The 16617-nt window shown below is 62.0% G+C and overlaps 1 protein-coding gene across 5 annotated transcripts in view; it reads right to left on the reverse strand.

Moving 5' to 3' along the window:
• The window catches only part of SHANK2 (SH3 and multiple ankyrin repeat domains 2), a 285739-nt gene that overhangs the window by 220324 nt on the left and 48798 nt on the right, over positions 1-16617 (reverse strand). For all 5 annotated transcript variants that reach the window (XM_037062593.1, XM_037062592.1, XM_037062594.1 and 2 more), the window contains exon 9: positions 11701-11778. In XM_037062593.1, the coding sequence (XP_036918488.1) occupies positions 11701-11778 (78 nt within the window). The remainder of the gene's footprint in view (positions 1-11700; positions 11779-16617) is intronic.

Raw genomic sequence — 16617 nt, forward strand, 5'->3', positions numbered from 1 at the left:
TCCTCCCTGGGGCTCTGGCCTGGGCACCCACGTGCCTGTCACCCTCTGTTTCCAGCCCCTTCTTCCAAGTTGGAGACATCGTGCACGACTACCACACATGAAACTGCCGTCTCCTTTGCGAAAGGGCTCCCGTAACGAGCGACTCTGGAGTCCACTTACGTCTCCCCCAAAAGCCGACACTCAGGACACAGGCAGCGTCTTCCAAGGTTTGTGTTCTCCCACCCCAACCCTACGAGTTCCGCCTCACCCTCCGCCTTCCCCTGCCATCCCGGCCCGCAGGAGGGCAGCACCCAGCAGACAGGTGGCCCACTCCTGCCCCCCTGGACTGCCACTCTCGGTCCCCTTCCGCAGCGGGTGAGGAGTGCAGAGCCGCCTGCAACGGGGGGCAGGTGTGTGGGGGCTCACGGGGGCCACGAGGCCGCTCCACACGAGTCGGCAGCCTCCCGCTGTTCCTCGTGCCTTTACGGAAGCGACCATCAGAGGCACGCCCCCTCTGCTCAGGGACGAGAAAATAAACATTTCAATGGCGCCCTGCCCCAGGGATTCTGGGCTAAGAAACAAAAGCACTGTGGGAAGGACAGCCCATCAGCGGAGAGAAGACCCTTGGCATGCCGGCGGGTGAGGTGCCTCAGAGGGCAGGTGCCACCTGGAACCTCCTCCAGGCTGCGTGGTAAGCCAACAGCATGATCTCGGAAGGCGGCCCGAGTCTCTCCCATTTGCCTGTGCCCGCCTTGCACACCAGCAACCGACACAGTGGGAAAAATCTAAAAAGCAGCCAGACACGTAAGGCCTGGCCATAGAACACCTGGGGGCAGGAGTCCCACCTGAGAGCCTGGCACCTGGGTGGGGGTTTAAACACAAAAGCAAACCCGCCCTGTAAACTTGGTGTCCGTCCCTGGCTTGCGCTGCGATGCCCACACAGCGCTGTGTCCCCACCATCCTGGCACACACGTGGCTCATTCTCACTCCTCGCAGAAGTCCTGTCCTCTCTGGTCCCTGCAAACAGAGACTTAGCCTGCCCTGGGCCAGAGCTCCTAGGGGGACTCGGGGTGGGCTCCACCGGCTGGTGTCACACGGCCTGCCTCTTCTGTGATTCCGGGGAAGGACACCTGGTCCAGTGCTTATCGGGCAAATTCGTCTCCCCCACAAAGCTGCAGCCTCCCGAGCTTAGGGGCCACAGCCCCACGGCCCCACACTGGGGGCTCTTCCCAGCAGCCAAGTCACCGGGAAAAAGCACACGGAGGTGGGAAGCGCACCACATCTTCATTTGGGTTTCACGTACACTTTGGGGAGCAGACGAATTTGCAAATACAGACTCTGCATTTAAGTCACGAGGTGGACAGCACAGAGGGGTCTGCTGTCCCGTCTGACTTCAGCCCCCTCTTCCCGCCACGGCTCACCGGCCCCTCCTCCTCTAGTCCAGGCCACGTGACCTCTGGGGCTGCTCCTCTCTGCACAGATGCTGTGTAAACACACAGGGGGCATTGTGTTCCAATAAAACTTTATTCACAAACACAAGGCTACAGGCCCTGACTGGTGGGGCTTGGTTGGTGGGACAGAGACAAAACAGGGGCAGAGCCTCCAGGTCCCATCCCCGGACGGCTGGAAACACCGGCAGCATGGGGGTGTTTGCTCCCCCACATCAGCCCGCTGGGCTGAGCCACCATAGCGACGGAACTGGGGGTCACGGCCCTGCTGGCATGCGGATGTGATTCCAGCCCTTCCCCAGTGACTGCCCTGGCCAGGCAGGTGCACAGCCTGAGCCGCTCCCAGCTTGACACAAGGAAGGGGTGAGGCCGCTGCCCAGAGCCTGGTCTCGAAGACCTAGGCGCTTTCCATGACAGCAAGGGCACCAAGACGCTGTCCACCGCCACACACACATGCAAACAGTGATGTCCCCACAAAGCACAGCGTCACTCTGGCGTGAGCAGGAGCTGAGCCCGGACCCCGAGAGGAAGGAGCCAGACACCAGCCCCAGAGTGTGTGCTTCCATGGAGACGAGCGCCCGGCACCAGCGAACCGGAGAGGAGAGGAGAGTGCAGTTGCCCCAGGCTGGGGCCTGGGTGAGGGGTAAGAGCCAAAGGGTTTCTTTTTATTGGTGATGAAATTGTCTAAAGTGAGTCGAGCAGATGGCTGCACACATCCTAATAGACACAGAGCCACTGGGCTACAGATGTTCACGGGGCGCGTCGTACACCAGGGGAATCGTACCTCGGTAAAGCTGTTCTTGAAGAATAATGACACGCAGAGCTCTGGGAAATGGGGACAGGTGTTCCTGTCACCCCCTCACCCCCCAGAGGGTCCCCAGCGCAAGGTCTCCATGCATGCTGGTCAAAGCTGTTGGCTTGGCTGTGGCAGCTGGAACCAGGGAAATGGAAGATGCTGAGGGTGCCCTTTCCAGGTGGCAACATTACCCACTGGTCACAGGGTCAGTGTCTCTCAGGTCACCTTCAGGACTTCATCTGCCCCTTCCGAAGGAAGAAGAGAAGCTGCTAAAGACATGCCCCCAAGAGAGGGGAGCCGGGCGAGCAGTCTGCCTCGGGGACCACCGCCTGCCGAGAAAGCCACTCTCTTCTCGCTCCACCACCCAGATCATTTTGCCAAACTGACCACCCCCCCCCCTTCGGCACTGTAGAGGAAGAATGGAAATGCCATCCCCTATCAAGCCTGCGGACATTCTGGCGACTCAAAATTAGCATCACAAATATTGTCTCTTTAAAAAGCCCTGGAAGCGTCTCCATATGCGATATGCACGCGACCTATTTCCGCAAGCCCCGCTGAGACTCCGCACACCGACCTCAAGCTCTGCGACGCCGTATCTCCCGTGGAAATGCCTTTTTCAAGCTTAAATGCTGATGCTCTTGGAAAACCAGGGGACGTTTTGAGGACGGCTGGCTCCGCCTTGGCGACATACAGAGAGGCTCCCAGCGAAAACAAGGCCGTGGTCTCCAACAGGGGCCCTGGGGGACCCTAAGTGCCAGATGCACGGGCTTTGTTTGTCTGTTTGTGTTTTTAATCCTCACCCAAGGATGTTTTCACTGACTCTTCGAGAAAGAGAGCAAGCGCAAGAGACAATGATGGGAGAGAAGCATCCATCAGCTGCCTCCTGCGGGCCCCTGACCGGGGATGGACCCCGTGACCTTCTGTGGAGAACAGGAGGAAGCTCCAGCCCAGGAGCCACCCGGCAGGGCCCCGCACGCCCACGTGGGTCTCCAACCCCAGCCTGTATCAGTGCGGCCCTTGCTCAGCCCCTCCAGGAATGGGCCGGGTGGGGGTCTTCAAACCCAACTGGCAGCAGAAGCAACAACCTGCTGAGTCCCCTGCCTGCGGTCCCAGCCACGGAGGCGGTGGGGACAGAGGAATGGGCCACGTCACAGGCAGGACCCATGCCTCTAGCTTCGGGCCGACTCCCAGGAACCAGCTCTCGGTTCCACCGATTTCGGCTGCATTTCTAAGCCAGGCTGCCGGTCAAGCCCTCCCGGCCCCCGCCAGGGGGTGAGCGGCTTCCTCTCGGAACCATCCTCAGTCTCCTGTGGGTTCAGGGCGGTCTAGGTCAGCGGCAGCGGGATGGTTTGGGCCCGCCCGAGGGGCGTGGCATCTCCCCGACCACGCCCCGCCCCGGCTCCCGCCCTCCTTATAGCACCACCCAGCGGCGGCCACGGGCACAGAGCTGCACTACAGCACCGTGCACCCCTCGCGCCCACGAGGACGAGGACGGCTGCAGTGTGACGAGGGCAGCCGCGGTGCGGGGCCGTACGGAGGTGCTTCAGAAAAACAGGACCGCTGCACGGCCCAGCGGCCCGGCCTCGGGGCACAGACCCGGAGGGACAGACCCTGGGTGTCCACACCCCACCTTCACGGCTCCCTGTCCACAAGACCAAGGGGGTGATGCTGCCGGCCCCCGACGCTGGCCCCGTACTGCGAGCGGTTCCTGGGTTTGGAGGCGCCGTCACAGACAGCTTGGGGTTCGCTTCCGAAAGCGACCCACAGACTCCCGCGGCCCCTGCCCGCAGCTGCGGGGGGGCCACATCCCCACCCTCCCCCCTTCTCAGAGCAGATCAATTCTGCTGAACGCTCGCCCCAGCTGGCTGAGAGCTCTCTGTCTCTTGAAAAAGTATCATCCCTTAAATGCCAACTCTCTGGAGCCGATTCTCCACACGTTAAAAAAACAAAGGAGGGAGAGCTGTGAACTAAAACCCACCTGAGTTTATAAATACCTGCAGACAACAGCAAGAGGGGGAGGCCACCTGCCTATTTACTTCTCTGTCCGTGGGCGACGCTTCTGGTTTCTGATGGCCACGTCAGCGCCCCCGAGGCCCCCGAGGGGACTGCCAGCACAGGGGTGGGGAGGGGGACCGTCGGGGGGGTCGTGGGAGGGCCCGGACCCAGCGAAGGGGAGGGCCGGGGCTGCAGGCCAAAGAAAACGGACAGAACACCCCGCATGGTGGGTGGGGTGCACTGTCACCCACGTTGATCCTTGAGAGGGTGGACCTCCTCTGGGGATGGCACTCCTCATTGGGCCCGACTCCTCGCTGTCCTTTTCCTTCCCCGGGACTCTGACTGGCGTGCCCTTTTTGGGGAACGTCGCATCTGGCTGCGGCTGTCCAGGGGGCAGCCTGGGGCCTGTCACACTGGCTCTCCTGTCCCACCCAGACCCCACGTGTCCTCATTGGACACCTGCCTGTCCAGGACTGGCTGGGACAGCAGGCAGCAGGCCCCTGGGCTCTGAACAAAGTCTTTGGTCAGTCTTTGCTTCTGTCTGGGAGGGCCTTTAGAGGGCCACCAACCAGCACGTGCCCGGAGGCTTTTGGAACTGAGAGGAGGAGGAGGAAGAGGTCCGTTTAACAGGACCCATGATGAACACCAAAAGTCCTGGGAAAGGCCAACGTCACGTGGCAACCAGGAAAACGGCCCCAAAGCCGCTCCCTGAGACCTCGCTCAGCTGCGGCCCGGCGGGCAGCCCTGCCTGATGTGCCGGCCCCTGAGGCAGACCCTCCCCCGAGATGAGCTTCAGATGGGGGACGGGGGCCACACCGTCGGTGGTCCCCTTGGTGTCTCCCAGGCTTACAACCCCCTTGGGACCCAGGAGCAGAGTCAGCCTTGCGCGTCATGGGTGACACTGGCCCATGGTCCTGGAGGTCCAGTTGGGCCGATGGACACCATTGCGCACAGGGGCAGCGCAGGACACAGAAGTGGATGGGAGACACGGGGCAGACCTGAGGACAGCCACGTGGGGGGCCCTGTGGCCGGTGCCTGACCACAGCGGAGAGGGCCAGGGCCAGGAGCAGGGAGAGCTGGGGGCTCGTCTGGGAGAGACGCTCGGGGCCGAGCTTCGGGGGCTGCTGCCAGGACAGAGGGAGAGGGGGACAGGACTGGCTCCAAAGGCAGAGGGCAGACCTCCATGGAACCCCAGGGCCATCTCCTCGGTCCTAAATAAGGCAAGGGGGCAGGCTGCTCCTTTCCCCTCCCCACGCCTGGCTTTGGGTTTTGCTGGAGAGCTCTCGGGCCCAGGTGTGTCCAGGCCGCCTGTCACTGAAGGCCGGGCACCCTGCCCTCAGGTCTCCGTGCCCCAGGCCTTTGGGTTTTGCTGCCCCTGCTGACTGGTTCACCGGACCCCGCACAGCACCCGGACTCAGGGTCCTGGCCCTGCCCGGGTCTGGGAAGGCGTCCCTAAGACATGGGGCCCCAGCCCTGGTGCCTGCCACTCTGCCTGGTTACTGTTGTCCCCTTGGGGTGGGCAAAACAATGACCCCAAACGATCTCTTTTTGACACCTGTGAACATGTGACCTTACACAGCACAAAAAAGGTCTCTGCAGACTCAAAGTTCAAAGTCTTCCTCACCCCACTCTGGCTAGTATAGCTCAGCAGATTGAGTGTGGGCTGCGAACCAAAGGGTCACTGGTTCGATTCCCAGTCAGGGGCCTGGGTTGCAGGCACGTGAGAGGCAACCACACATGGATGTTTCTTTCCCTCTCTTTCTCCCTGCCTTGCTCTCTGTCTTAATAAATAATCTTTAAAAACAAGTCTTCCTCACCCAATCTCAGATCACCCAGTGGCCTGCCCACGTGGGCCATAATGGGCCCTCAGTAAGCGTCAGTTCTCTCCACCATCTTTCTAGAAAGCTCCGGAGCATTTCCTGATGAACGAGATAGACATCCATCCGCACGCATGGCCCAGGCACGGAGCCTGACACAGGCGGGCACACACTCTCACGCCTGCTCCCGCGCCGGCTCGGTCAGTGAGACAGGTTCACACTGACTCAGACTGTGGATGGCAGTCCAGAGTCCAGCACAGAAGTCCAGCCTGGCAGCGACCACAAGGCCAAACCTGCGAGGGGCAGAGCGGCCGCGGCACCCACGGGCACTGCGGGATCTCCCTCCCACGTGGCACCTGAAAAGGACAAACTTGCACTAACAAGGAGGAAGTGGGCTGCCAGGGCTTGGGGGCAGGAAAGTGGGAGGGGCCAGTCCACGTCCGGGCTTCCAGGCCCCAGGCCAGTAAGTCCTGGGATCTGCGTACAGGTTGGTGACCACAGTGAGCAACGCTGCACCGTGCACTTGGCAGCTGCTGGGAGTGGAACTCACAAGTTCTTGCCACACATGCGTGCACACACAAGGTGACCGTGCGAGGGGTGCGGCTGGGCGTCAGCGACCTCGTCGTGCGGCCGTTCTGCAACGCGCGTGCGCACACACAGATCGCTGCGTCTTACACCTGAACTCCCAGTAACACCGCCACCGCTCCACCTCCCAGACGCTGCTGGGAAGGAGACGCCCCAGTGGACTCTCCCGCCCTCCCCGCCTCTCTCGGTCTCCCTGCACGCATGCCAGTAAAATGCCCAGGTGAGGACCCGGGCCAGGGAGCAGACGCCTCGGCCAGCCGCCTGGTGAGGACAGTCCTCGTCAGACTCGGAACTGGCCGGCCCCTGGACCTCAGGTCCCCCGCCCCAGAACCGTGGAGAGGGAAGGTCTGTGGTTTAAGCCCTGGGTCTGCGGCACCCTGTTTGGACACTCCGTCAGTGAACGCAGGAACGCAGGTGCCTTCCTCCTTCACCTCTGATGGACGAACCATTCGAGGACTTCAGTTCTGGGACAGGCATTTCCTCCGGACAGGAACCGCTGATCTGCAAACAGCCTGCCTCCATCGTCAGCACCTCGGACTCCTCGCCTTTGGCACACCCGCCCCCAGTTGGCCCGCGTGAATACTGCCACCTAGTGGCCCCAGTGAGGAATTACAGGGAACTTGGGTCCAAGGCCTCCACCCAGCGCAGCCTTTCCACTGGTCAGCAGCAGCCCAGGACTGGACCACAAAAACTGGTGAGACGTTGCTGCCTCTCCTCCAAAAACTGTCCCATGTAATCTGGGGAAACTGAGGCAGAAATCATCCACCCTAAGATAATAGGTAAAAGGTACAGATCAAAGAACATGGGCACCACAAGGCTGTGGGCATGCCTCCTACGGAGAAAGACCACGGGTTTTGAAGGATGAATAGGAGTTCACTGGGCAAAGGTGAGACCATGGTAAGGGGGAGGGGTACCACTAACAGTTTTCTTTAAAAGGATGAAGTCAGTTCTACTCTTCTGAATGCCGTGTATCTGGATGGACGGGTCGAAAGACCCTCCGCACAGGTTGTAGCTGCGGCTCTGCCCAGCCCCGTCCACACCCCAACCACGGTCCACACTCGGCGGCTTCTCGGGGCTTCATCTCCTGTTTCTTAATAGCACGGTCCTGACGCTCTGTCTTGATTTCGCTCCGTTAAGTGTTAGTTCTTGACATGCTGCCCCCACCCCGTTCCCTAACTCTCCTTCCTTGCACACGACGGGCAGGTGCCCGCGCCCCTCCTCAACCTCCGCACAGCCCGGCAGGGAGCATGTGCTCGGACCATGGCACCAGCAGGGGGGCCTCTCGGGCACCAGCCCTGGCCTCGCCCACATGCCCTGGTGGGAGGAGTTTCAAGGGTGGCCGGACCCTGTTTGTTCAGGGGGACAGACTGAATAATTGAAACTCGTTGAACGGCCTCACCACCTGAACTGCGGTGCAGGGGATGGGAGAATCCGGTGCTTCCAGGGGGGCGAGGTCCAATGCGGGGGGGGGGCACCCAGCTCCTGACATACAGGGGATGCAACCGAGGAACTGAACTTTAAATGTCACTCGGTGATAATTAAACTTGAGGAGCCTCGTGAGTCCTGTGGCCTCCGGAACGAAGAGGGCAGCCGCGGACGCTGTGCTGATTCCAGAGGCCCCAGTCGGAATCTCCACCAGTTTCCGTCCACGTTCCTCATCCTCCGGCAGCAGCGGCTACTTTCATACGGGATCGTGACCGGGCTCGGCCACGGGCACGGGTTCACTTCTGTTTCAGTTTTCTTCTACCCTGCGGATACTCCCCACCTCACGCAGACTGAACCCTAAGTCCTCACCCTGTCACGTGGCCCAGGCAGCCTCACTTCCCACCATGGGTGCTCCCCCAGCCAGCTGCCCCCCTCACCACTCCTCAAACGCACCAGGCGCTGCCTGACCCCAGGCCCTTTGCACATGCCAGTCCCCTTCCCAGAATGCTCCCCCGCCGGTACCTGCACAGCCCACGGCCAGTCTCTGCTCACACGTCAAAAGTTGCACCGAGCTCCGTCATTAAAGGTCCTCCTGCCACAGCACCTGCCCCCATTCCACCCCACTCTTCTCAGCCACCGCATTTTCCCTCCTGCTCTCCACCAGCCCCGACGTCTCAGACCTTTGTCTGTGTCCCGCTCATTATCTCAGTCCGACCGGCATCTGGCCCACGAGACCAGGGGCGCCGAGCTCGCCGGCGTTTCCCCAGCACCCAGGAGAGAGTAGGGCTCCGACGGACTCGGCACGTGCTGGTGGAACGAGGGATTCCCGAAGCCGCTTCTGCCTCTCCCCCTCACTGCCCTCGCCTTCGCCGAGGGCTTCCACAGCTTCGGGTTTCTTCCATGGACTTCTGTTTCTCTCACCTTCAGAATCAGGGTGCATTTGTGCCCATGGACCGAGCAATTCGAGAAGCAAAGGACCCCGAGGTTCACCCCACACCAGGAAGCAAGTTACGTGCCAGAGGGAACTGCCCCCCGCCCCACACCCCAGAGCGCCAGACTGCAAGCGAGGGGCCCGCACCCCAGACTCAGCCACTGACTGCTTCTGAAGTCCTGTGCCTCCTGTCAATTGGGATAAAAACACCAACCTCATTGGGTTGTTACTCATTAAATGAACATACGGAAAAGAATCTGTGAGCGTTAATCTTCCGTGCAAGTGGACTCGTCATCATTGCTCTCGTCACCACCAACACCAACGTTATCACCCCACCAACACCGTCACCACTGTGATATCATGGCTGTCATCGTCACCACCATCATCGTCATCATTGTCACCACTATCAACATCAGCACCATCGTCACCACCACCACCATCGTCATCACTGTCACCAGCACCACCATCATCGCTGTACGGCCTGAAGCGCGTCCTCCCCAAACCCACGTGTGGGGCCTTAACTCCCGCGGTGGCGGTGTCTGTCTGCAGAGGGGCCTTCAGGAAGCCAATGAAGTTAAATGCGGTCGTGGGGGTGGGACCCTGAGGGGGTGAGACTGCGGCTCCTGCGAGAGGAGGTGGAAACATAAGCTCCGCCTCTGTCTCTCCGCCCCCTCCCCCACGCGTGTGCTGCCCACACTCCGGGGAAAGGCCCTCCACGGGATCCGCCGGTGCCGTGACCTCTGACTCCCGGCCTCCAGAGCTGCGAGAAATCTACGGCTGTCGTGGCGCCCGCCCCGCAGGTGGCATTTGGTGAGGGCCGCCCGGCCTCACCGTCCTCATCGTGCAGGTGCACCCGGGTCGTGTTGCAATGCTCTCCTCCTTCAAAACTCACGGGGTCTCACACCTGAGCCCGGGGGGCGTGGGGGCGGGGCCTGAGGGTAGGCTGCCTCCCAGGCGCCTCCCTTCTGCGGCGCTGGCTCAGCCTCGGCCTCACTTTGTCGGGCAAAAGCTCGGCCAGACACACACCATCGGTCGGATGCTCTGAGGTTTCTCAGAGAGGCCACGCTGGCCATGGCAGCTGAGCAGCACGGCGTCTCGGGGCGAAGGCGGCGCCCCGTTCAAGGATGCGGCGGCTGTCTCCCCCACAGACTCAGCAGTCGCTCATGGGTCATCACGGGGAGGGAGGAACGGTGAGCAAGAAATGAGAGCTGGGCCCCTGCACACCAGGGCGGCAGGCTGGATCGAGCCTCTTCACGGCACTCAAACCCCACGAGGCGGGAGCCCCGAGGAAGGACACCAGCCCGGTGCACAGCCGGGACCGTCCTCCCCAGGCCTCCCCGAAGCCGGTGGCCCGGCCTCCAATCCCACCGGTCCGTCACGCTGTCACAGGGACTCGGGCTCCTTACTCCAGTGTGCTTTGCATGACTATTGTCCAGAGCCATCGGTGGCACTTGACTGACCGTCATTAGAGAAGTGGGGACGAATGGCCCTGGGTGGCGGGAGATGTGGGAGCCTGTTGCCAGGAGGCCCATAAGGAGGGGTGTCCCCGTCCCCGTGGCAGGAGACAGGAGCGGGGACTGACAGGAGGCCTCCTGAGGGACCTTTCCTGCTGACGCCACGTGGTGCCCCGGGACGTGAGTGCGTGGGGCAGTCACGAGCCACTGCCCAGACCTTACGGCGGCGAATTAGAAGCGGCCCCTCCCATCAGCGCTGACCGGGGAGCCCAGGGCGCTGGCGGGGGTCTCCGAGCAATTTAGGCAGCACCGTGACCTTGTCCTTAAGAACAAGGGCCTAGTGCAATATACCGTTTGACGGTCTTTAAGACGGGACCACCATGGGATGCTCTGCCCACAGGGGCCGGTGTGGTCCCATGTGAGGTGGGAGCCTGGATCCACACGCGTCCCTGCGGCGTGGAGCCCTGAGCTAAAACTTCCGTGTTCACCTGGTCAGCTGTGTGGCCAGGAGAGGGGCCCCACGCCATGACACGGGACAGTGCTGGCTGACACGCGCTGGGACACGGATGCCCTTGAAGACATCCCGCTGTGTGAGGACGGCAGCCAGACGCAGGCAGCTGCGCAGGGTGAGGTTCGGCCCAGACAGAACGGGCGAATAGGCTGACTGGGGGCAGGGCGGGGGTCAGGGTGACGGCCTGGGGGCTTCGGGTTTGTGCGGGGCGATGACCAAGACCCAGCCTCCCGGCACTGCGGCTACCACCACGCCAAACGGCTCATTTCGTGTCGCACACACTTCACCACAATTACAACCAGTCAGAACCCTGGCTGGCGCCCTGTGCCGCGGAGCACCAGGCTCGCCCTCGGCTAGGGGTGGCAGCCCCAGCAGGGGCCCGGATGGACCTCAAGCCACCTCCCACGAGACTGGCACAAATCCGTCCCCGAGGGAAGGACAGCACATCACGGCAAGTGCACGGGAAGAGCAGCCCGTCTGTGAGGCGCCCTCGAGGCACTGAACTGCCACCCCCACTGTGGGCTCTGACAGGAAGGAAGTCGGGTGACAACGGACACCGGTCAGCTGCTCCCGCACTAGGACCCAGAGGCTCAGGGGCGCGGCCTCCAAACAGACAACCCCCCAGGGCACCCACCTCCCGACAAACAAGAAACAAACAGGAGGACCAAGAGGAGGATGCAGAGGAGGACAGGCTGGCCCTTGGCCGCCCCCTCCCCCGCCACACCCGGGCGGGCCGTCCCATCTCCAAGGGCTTCTTACCTGGAACGGAGTCTGGCTGTTGAAGTTCTTCAGCTCCTTGTCGCCGCCCCGGAACAGCAGCACCCGCGCACAGCTGTCCTGCAGGCGAACACGAGAGACCGCAGGTGAGACCCCGGCAGGGCGTCGCCCGAGAGAGCGCCGGTGTGGGGCTCGCGCCCACCCGGACTCAGGGAACGTGAAAGCAAACCTCGGAGGGAGGGCGAAGTTCGCTCCGTGGTGGCCAGGATCAGGGCGACCCCCCCCCCCCGCCCCCACCACCCAGCATCAGGTGATACAGTTTAACCGTTGCAAACACTTTGGACAACGTGGCAGAGTCCACACAGACGTGGAACGTGGACCACGTGGTAGACCACGTGCCAAACCGTTGCGCTTTCCAAGGCTGCCCCGCACAGGTGTGCGAATGAACGGCACGTGAAAGGCCGTCCGTGAAACCCGGAGAGGAAAACAGGAAGAGACCCCAGGCCATGGCCTCCGTGCTCCAGAATCGGGGAAACTGGGAATGCCTTCTAGAACATTCCTCCCTTAGGCAGCAGTAGGTAAAAACAGGTGGGTTGCTAACAGCCAACAAGAACTGTTTCCAAGCGTGGGAAACGTCTGGGTGGGAAACGCACGTCTCAGAACGGGGACGCAGCTTCTCGCCCCCGTTTTCCTGCAGGGAAGCAGAGAACGTGCGAGGTGCAGGTCCGCGGGCCGGTCTCCCTTCCCGGGAAGGAGGAAGAGTTAGGGCATGAAACGGAGTGTATGCTCGTCTGACCACGTTCTGCACTTAGGCGTGTCCGTGTTCTTTAAAGGCCGGCGGGACTCGTTTCGTGTGCAGTTTTACAACGAAAAGAACGCTAGTCCTGTCCCTTTAAGTGAGCACCTGCTCTGTGACCACAGCAGTCGACAGGGAACAGCCGCCCCCTCTGACACTCACCACGGGGAGGGTGGGGATGACACAGTGAGGAGACAGTCCGGGGCACGTGGAGGCAGAATCAAGTACTAAGGGCACCTGGTGAGCAAATGGCGCTTTTCGAAGAGCCTTTAAAGGACAGCGTGCCTGCTGGTGTCCCCACACCCAGGGTGGGGAGGCAGGGCAGCCGCACCGAGGACACGGCCCCCCGCCCACAGCCTGCCTTGGGAGTGGCCGCCCCAGCCCTGCACCTGGGAAGGAGCTGCTGCGTGAAGGGCCTACCTCAGCTGGGGGGCTGCTAGGAATGGCAGGCCCATGCCCCCCGCCACAGGCCAGAGGGGACCTGCCGTCCTGAGGAAAGGCAGGGGCCAAGGCCAGCCCACACCGCATGGGCCACAGGGCCTGGAAGAACGGCGGGGTAAGGACAAAAGCTGGAAAGACTGACAGACAGACAGTGGACAACAAGCTGCATAGGGTGGGGAGGGCAGGGGGATGGCTGACCCCTGGGCTCCTGTGTCGAGGGATGGTGAGGCAGTGAGGTCAACGTGCTGCTGGTCTCAGGGCTGTGTGAACGGACCAAACTGCTCAGCGTGGGAGGCCCCGCTCAGGAAGGCATCCAAGACCAGAGAAGGAAGAGAGAGACGGCGGCAGAGACACACCCAGGGTCCCCTTCCCTGGGATCCTGAACCAGGGGCCAGCTCACAGCAGCCAGCAGGGCCCGCCCCGCCCCTGCAACCTGGGATGGGGTCCACTGTGGCCTGCGCCCCGCGAGGAGATGATGGAGGGAACCCCTCGTAGAGGGAGCCGAAGAACACGGAGGCCCAGGGCCCCGTCCTCTGAGCTGCGGCTGGGAGGCGCCTGAGTGGGGTGGCGGCCCGCGCGCCCCGTGGCCGCCGGTGGAGCGCACCTGAGCTCACAGACCCAGACCCACCGGCCTCTGCGTCCTCAGGCTGCCGGGCCCGGGACTCAGCTGCACTGGGGGGTGGACTGAGGTCACTGTCGTTGAAAAGCCACCGGTGTACCTGGCGGGTGTGGCTTCAGGCCAGCCTGAGGCCCTGGCCGCTGTGGGGGAAGAGGGGTCTGGAACCATGGCATGGGGGTCCACCCGTCAGGAGGGCAGAGGAACAAGGAGTGGTGGGACCCCCGAAGCAAGAGGGCATGAGGCCGCTGGGGCATCGAGGCTGGGTGGGAAAGAGCGGGCAGACGGCAGCACGCGCCCCCCCACCGCCCCAGCGGCCCTCGGGGGCAGCACCGCAGCACCCCTCGGGCCCTGCAAGCAGGACCGTGGGAAAACGTGAGACCCCCACCTACACTGTCCCCAGAGCTGCGCTCACGCGAGGCTTTGAGGAACAATAGGAAACACGGAAAAGGACAAAACCACTAGGCAAGCACGGCTTTCCTCTTCCTCATCCGGGATGTGGAGGCCGAGGAAACCTGGGGCTTCCTTCATTCCGTTTTTGAAGAAGAGCCCCCGCATTAGTTCAGGGGGTGACGAGCAGGAAGCCTGGCCTGAGGCCACACGCCTGGGACGGAACCCGGTGAAGAGCCCACGGGCCTCGCCCTTTCATTCCAGACCTCACCCTGCAGCCGGGAGCCAGATCCCACCCAGCTGGCTTCGCAGATGAAGTCTTAGGAGGACTCTGGCCCCTGCGCTTTCTGCCCAGCCCCCCAACTCTGCCCCCAGAGCCCCCCCAGGATCCTCCCCCTCCCCTTGGATTACCCCTCCCCGGGGCCTGTTTCTTACAGCCCGAGAAAAATTAATCAGGCTAATTGAAAAGTCATTATCACACTCAGTGCACAAACAGTGGTGAGAAGAGAGGAGAAAAGAGAAAGTGGAGAGAGTGCAGGAGGGTGGGGGCACAAGGATAGGGGTGGGAGGGGTCTCGGCAGGTCGCCATGTCGGGGGACAGGTAAGAGAAGGGAGCCCAACCCAGCTGGGGAGGCAAGAGGGGGACTCAGGGGCCACAGCGGCTGCCCCAGGGTCTCACCTGGACCTGATTTTTGCACCTGGGAAGGGCGGACCTCCGAGTGCCTGCCAGGCTAGGGGCAGTGTGCAGCCTGGAGGACCAGCGGCAGGTGGGGGGAAGGGGCCACCAGCCCATCAGAACCCAGAACACAAGAGCCCTGAGGGGGAGGGGAGGTACCTGGGACCCTGACTCTGAACTGACTCTGAAACCCTTGCAAACGCTCCCTCCTGCCCAGGAGCACTTCGATCAGACCCCTCACACACTCCATCCGAAAGGACGTGCGTTTCCTGCAAAGATGGGGACGAATCCTCGCCAGACGCAGACGTTCGCACCCTCCCAGCTGGGACCCAGCCGGGACCCCAGGAAAACCCATCACTCACCTCAAAGGCCTTACTCTGAGTCAATAACTACCTGAGACACACACGTCCCATAACACATGGCCCATCACACATGACCCATCACACACACCATCACACACACCATCCTGCACACCCCATCCTGCACACCCCATCCCACATGACCCAACTCGCATGTCCCATCACACATGACCTGTTACACATGACCCATCCACATGCCCTATCACACACCCCCATCACACATGACCCATCACACAAGCCCCATCACACACACCCCATCCTGCACACCCCATAACACATGACCCATCCCACATGACCCAACCTGCACATCCCATCACACATGCCTCATCCCACACACCCCATCCCACACGTCCCATCACACACACCCCATCCCACACAACCCAACCCGCACGCCCCAACCCACATACCCCATCATACATGACCCAACAATCCGCGCACCCCATTTTGTTATTTGCCACAGTTCCCAACGAGACCACGATCTGGGCGTCAACTTCAGAATGAAGAGACAAGTGCTTCACTCGGCTCAGTGGCCAATACACTTTGGGTGTGTGGAGGGTGTACAGGGATGTGCATGGGTATGTGTGTGTACTGTGCACGTGTGTGCACACATGCACTTATGTGTGGGCAGTGTTTGTGGAGCCGTGTGCTCCCACGTGTCCCTGTATGTTTGCATACATGCACCCACGTGCCAGTGTATGCAGGCATGTGCATGTCTGTGCTCTTGTGTGTGTGCACCCACATGTGCTCTGCAGCTCAGCAAATAGACCTGCCTGTCACTCTGTTGAGGCCTCAGGCACCCTGCTCGGGGCCCAAGGGGGCCACTTCACAGAGTGGGAGGTGCAACCCGGGGTGGGGGGGCAGAGTGATGGACCACAGCTTCCGGGAGGGAGCGGGATGGGGGAGGGACACCGTGGCCCGGGGGCTCCCGATCGGGGCTGAAGGGCTCTGAGGCAGCTGCCAAGTCCCTCCTGCAGCCTCTGCTGAGGTCACCAGCGGGGACTGTGTCCTTTGACAAAGGTCGGTTGAACAGAGAGGCAGAAGTGGCATGCGCTGTGACACTGCACCGGCCAACGCGCAGGCAGAACGCCTGGTCGGTTCCAGTGACCCTCCGGGCACGACTTTCCAGAGGCACCCGCCTTACAAAGGCACCGTCCTCCCCACCGTCGAGCTCCCTCCCACCGGGCACCAGCCCTGCGGGGCCGGAACTGTCATTTTCCTCTTATACACAAACATGCAGGCCAGCAAGTGTGTTCCTTCCTGCACACAAGGCATCAATATTGGGTGCAGGGCCACAACAGGCACCATCCGAGCCCCAGGGGACACCCGTGGACAACAAAAGAGGTTTGTGCAATGGAGAGAGTGAGGGGAGGTGGTCAGGGAAGCCCTCCCTGAGGAGGTGCCCTCAGCGACCAGAAAAGAGTCCTAAGTCCATCCAGGGAGGCTTCTCAGCAGAAGGGGCAAGTGTCAAGGCTCTGGGGCCAGGCTGCAGGGAGCTGGGGTGCAAGGCAGCCGCAGACACGCCGGCTGGGGGGCAAGGGCCGTCAGGGGCGTGCAAAGGGCTCTCCGTTGGGGGTGCAGTCTGGGGTGTGCGGGGACACGGCGTGGAAGGGAGGGGACCGCTGGGTGCTAAATACAGCTGTTCGGGGACGATACCAGGGCTGGGCGAGGACGGGCATGATGG

This window comes from Sturnira hondurensis, unplaced genomic scaffold, assembly GCF_014824575.4.
Source record: "Sturnira hondurensis isolate 20B ecotype Veracruz unplaced genomic scaffold, ASM1482457v3 Scaffold0014099, whole genome shotgun sequence".
NCBI classification, from domain to species: domain Eukaryota; kingdom Metazoa; phylum Chordata; class Mammalia; order Chiroptera; family Phyllostomidae; genus Sturnira; species Sturnira hondurensis.